Below are 5,136 nucleotides of genomic sequence, written 5' to 3'. Positions count from 1 at the left end.
GTGGATAGAGCATAGAGCCTAGGCTTGTGTAGAACAAGAGGAGCAATATCCGACCATATAGCCCATGCCAAAAAGACATGTTTTCACCATTATTGATTTTCCATTTGGTTTGTTCTAGGAACCAGGATATACCTTTTTTAATGGCATTCCAAGGAGACTTGTTACTGCTATATATTTACCTTTTGTAATTTTTAAAATTAATAATTTATTAAACGTAACATACAATTTAACAAAGGCATAGTAAACTTTCACTTTGTATCTAATACATTTACATAATATTTTGCATCTTTTAGTCTTGGGCATGTGATTAGAATACTAAGGAATGTTAATATACTTGAAATGTCTCCGTGCACCTCCTAATCTTTTTATGTTTGTGAATATTGTGCTTAAAAAAATGCATTTACATGAATTTTTCTATTTTTTTTTAAGAAAAAAGGTTGAATAGATTCGTTTATTAAACAAAATTAAAAGTTTGAGATGATCTTATTATTTCAAAATCAAACATATAGAAGTAGAAGCAAACTTTATTTAGAAGTAGTCGATCACATAGGTCGTAGTGGTATAAACCAAAGGTTTCATAGACCTAGGGTTTACACAAGTTTTTATAGACCCAAATTTCTACCAAACCCACGTTTCTAAAATGGAAATATTTCATAATTCCTGACTTCAACAAACCCTAGAACTCACTAAAACTAACTATGAGAGCAAACCACTCCCAAATAAACACATTAATTAACAAACAACACACATATCTTACTTACATAATATAAAGGACACACATAACAAATACATTATATATTTGATACTGTTGATGATCATCTTCTCCATGTTGTAGCTAGTCGAACGACCTCTAATGTCTTACAAAATTAGGGTTTGATTTCTAAGGGTAGTTGTATTTTTCCGTAACGAGTCGAGTTAATATAGTTCTGAGTCAAGTGAGCTGATGCTCCAGGAAGAAGCAACCCAAACAGTCTAACCATTAAAGTGTTGAAACCCTCACCCTTGAAGGGTGGGATTACTAAACTTCTTAAAAGCTCCCACCATGCAGTCAAGTACTTGCGAGGTATCAACAATATCTCAAAGAAGTAGTTGGGGTTTGGTTCAGCCTCCAAAAACTGCACCCACTCAAAAACCATTGATCAATATAGTTACAATTTGTTAAATTATTGGTCAACTTAAAACTTCAATGTAAGTAATCATTAGTCACTAAATTTAATTATATACTATCTTACTTGCAACCTTCTAAGTCAATCTAGGTTGACACGAAACTTTATATTTATTACTATTATTATTATTAGAAAATATTTTCAAATATAATATAATGAACCAAAATATTTATAAATATAACAAAATTCACGGTTATAAGCGATATAGACAGATATAAATTGTAACATTTTGATATATTTGTAAATATGCATGGAAGTAGTTTTGTCATTTAAAATAAAATTTCTTATTACTTGAATATAAAGAATTTAGAATTGGTGAAGTTTAGTATTAGGTTACCTTGCCTTTGTAGCATGAGTTGTAGTAGACGCATTCACCGAAGTGTTTGTACCATGAATTTTTAAAGTCGAAAGGAACTCTAGCAACCATGTCAAAGGAGTAAACATATCTGTAATAACAGAAACCATAATTTTTAGTAAGATTATTCATGAATTGAGCAAAATTTCGGTCACCGGCTCTAGGTTGGCCAAAGGTGTAAACGGCCTGCAGCCTTTTTAGCAATGCAGATTCGCCATGGAAGGCGAGAATGGTAACGAAGAGAGTGGCGAGGGCACCGCCGAGGCTGTGGCCAGTGATGATGAACCTTGCCTTATCATTTGCTTTGACAACGTCTCTAAGGACTTGGCGAAGGGTGTAGTAAGCAAATTGATGATTGTCAGGGCGAGAAGGAAGCTCCTTTGGCCAATCAATACCGTCGTTTTGAAGGCCGAGAGCTTGCATGAAACCGTAGTGGATGTGGCCAATGCCTTCGATATTGTACCATGACACATTGAAATCTACTAACCAATCTCCTAATTCTGAACTGCCCCTGAATGCCACTACTATTACATTTGGATCATTTGCTGTGTTTTGAAATGCAAATGCTTGTGTTGTTGGTTTTCCTTGAAAGTCTGATCGTTTTTAAATTTAAAAACAAAAAAAAAAAAAAAAAACAAAAGATGGTTAGTTTCTAGGGGATTTTGAACACAATAATTAAGGTTTAAAGGCTCCTTCCATAGCCATTTCTTTTTATTTTTATTTTTGAGAATTAAGATTATTTTTTCTTTACGTCTTATAATGATTTTGTGGCTTTCTTAAATATAATAGCAGAAATTTTAGCCATTTCAAAAAAAAATCGAAAATAGCTTAAATTTCAAAAAAAAAAAACAAACAAGAAAAACTAAATGGTTAACTAAATGAAATATAAGTCTTTAATAATAAATTTAAAAGGACAATTATTTTAAATAAGAAAACTATTTAAAATATTTACAAATACATTAAAATACTACTATTTTTAATAAACGACTTATAGTAAAATATTTATAAACCTCTTAACTACGGTCTATCATTTCTATCCATATCTAATAATAATAAATAATAATATTTTATTGTACTTATAAATTATTTTAGTTTATTTTGTAATATTTGAAACAAGCGAAATAATAAGGATTTTTATTTCTCTAATTTACATGCAAAGAAAGAAGTAAAACAAACTAAAAGGAGTAATTTCCATTTATGTTTTATTTTTGAATAGGAAATATTGGTAGAGAGAAAAATGAGAGTTTGGTTTTATTTCTTTTGGGGAAAAGAATATATGTAGGTTAAATGTGAATGATTGAACTTTAGGAGTAATATACAAATGTGGATTTGATGTGTAGACCAAGTAGGAGACATTAAATTTAAGCCCCATTTAATCTGATTAGGTTGTAGGTGAAGCTTGAAAACAATTTTGTCAATTTAACTCCAACATCTTTAGCCAAATTTATTTGGTCATTATCCCTAGGATTTTCAAAAACTAATTGGACCATGTTTTGGTAGAGACAATTTGAGAACAAATTATTTAAATAAAATAGACTTATATATTTTTCATTTACTACTAGATTCATAAATTAAATTATAATTTAAACTTTTTTTTAATATAATTAAGCAATTAGTAATTAATTCATGATATGTTTTTAATCTAATAAAGATAGTTGTGAGTTTATACCATGAAATATTATATTTGTTAAATGTATTTTTCTTTGTTAATATAATTTCTTTGTATTTTAAAATTTTGAACTCAAAATCTAGATAAGACTAAAAACAATAAAAAAAGAAGAATATTCCTTTTGTTTTGAATCTCTCCTTATATAGTTATATGGATGTAATGTAATATATTCGATTGACAAAAATTAATTGCAACTTGGAGATGCATTACAGTCCAATAAAATTATGTCTAATAATAATAATTGTTATTATTATTTAAAACTTTTTTATAGAGAGAGAATATATGGTGTACCTAATTATTAATTACTCCCTTCAACCAAAACCAATTTTAATCAAAGGTGTTGTAGTTTAGAAGTTGAGTCTTACCATTCCAAAAGTCATAGCATTTTAGCAGGTTCATCTGCATCCAAAATAAGAACATTATCAGTCCTCACTTTACTAATTTTTACTAAAAAAGAACATTTTTTTCTCCACCGATCACTCATTTTAGTATTAGTCTCGTCCAAGTATGAGAGCTGCAATGATATCTATTTGTAAATATTTTTGTTAATTTTGCAAATAGTCCATTTATTTTACCTTCCAGCAGTTATTTACTACGGTCTGAATGACAGAAGGAGATTCGTAAGCCAACGTGGAAGCCATCATGGTTAGGCCACCATAATATCTGAATCCATTATCGTCTCCCAATTTTAAGTTATTCTTCCCAACTTCTATTCTCCAGTCTCCACATTTCACTTTCCCTCCGTAAGTTTCTTGAGGTACTCCAAAAATCTTTGCTGCATCCATACCCAATAATTAATTAACGTTATCAATTAACCAACAATCTTTTTTTTACTTTTGCCATCCACGATGAAGTATTACTAACCAACAGTTCTCAAATTCAGAAATTATAAATTTTGGGTTTCTAAATTCTGAAATTTGTGTGTCCATTTTATTTTAAGCAGCTGCTCAAAGTGTTGGATGAGTTCTTAAAATTTTCATTGTGTGTGTCTACAATAGGTCCTTTGGAGTTCAATGCATCTTCCAAATAATCTTATTGCAACTTCTTTGTGATGTGTCTATGGCTAGATGAAACAATAACAGACATTCCAAAACATAAAAAATCCATCTTTGACATTGTGGGACGAGATCGTTTCTTTGACAGCCCTTCTGGTGAACAATATCCTTTTGATTTTTGTGATTATGATGCATTTTCTATCGCTTTAAATTGAAAGCCTCTTTTTTTTCTAGTCTTTTGCCTTTTGTCATCAAACCCTCCTCTTGCTCATTGTCACAAGATCAAACCCAATCACTATGGAATTTAAAATACAATGAGTACTAAGAGAATATGTTAATCTAGTTGAGATATTAGGCCAACATGAACCACACAAGATTAATTAACATATTACTTATATTTAAATTTATAATGTCTAAACAAAGCCCTAAATTATTTTAAATTATTTCTTATCTATTACATGTGGATATCATAATGGAAAAAAAAAAGTGTGAACAATAAAAATTTAAAATTTCCTAGAAAAATTTGTAATTTTAGAACTTTAATTAAGAATAAAACAAATACAAACCCTTAATTTGAAATTAAGGAATAATGGGTTATTGCATAGGATTCAATAATATAATACCTCGAATGATTTTAAAGGTTTGGAGGTGATTGGCTATGGCGAGAAGGAGTTTCTGGAGAAGAATGGAGGAAACAATAATCCATCGATCTCCAAAGCTTTGATAAGAACGTTCTTTACCTGCAGGACAATCCGCCAATGTTCTGATGTCTACAAAATTGAAAGAAAGTGTAAATAAAAACAGGTTTAAGAACGTTGCACTCTCAGGTTTCAGTTTCAAATAATCATTTGAACCCATTTGTTCCTCTCTTTTGATTTTAGTAATGAAAAAAATTGGTGGAGAAATAAACAATAACCAAACTGATCGAATTTAGAGAACTTTTCTTATGAA

At 29.8% G+C, this 5,136-nt stretch overlaps 1 protein-coding gene across 2 annotated transcripts; it reads right to left on the bottom strand.

Moving 5' to 3' along the window:
* Window positions 1–504: 504 nt before the first annotated feature.
* LOC103493550 (triacylglycerol lipase OBL1-like) lies at window positions 505–5,136 on the bottom strand. Of its 2 annotated transcripts, none has more exons than XM_051087894.1 (5): window positions 4,809–5,136; window positions 3,766–3,965; window positions 3,556–3,589; window positions 1,509–2,114; window positions 505–1,115 (listed from the first exon to the last, which is right to left on the bottom strand). In XM_051087894.1, exons 1-5 carry the CDS (start codon window positions 5,041–5,043, stop codon window positions 1,102–1,104), a joined length of 1,089 nt encoding a protein of 362 aa, XP_050943851.1. In that variant the 5' UTR covers window positions 5,044–5,136; the 3' UTR covers window positions 505–1,101. The 2 variants fall into 2 exon arrangements, with proteins under 2 accessions (XP_050943851.1, XP_008452564.2); XM_008454342.3 differs by having other exon boundaries at window positions 1,504–2,114; window positions 4,809–5,135.

This window comes from Cucumis melo, chromosome 7 (genome assembly GCF_025177605.1).
Source record: "Cucumis melo cultivar AY chromosome 7, USDA_Cmelo_AY_1.0, whole genome shotgun sequence".
NCBI classification, from domain to species: Eukaryota; Viridiplantae; Streptophyta; class Magnoliopsida; order Cucurbitales; family Cucurbitaceae; genus Cucumis; species Cucumis melo.
This window is presented reverse-complemented; position numbering and strand designations above follow the sequence as displayed.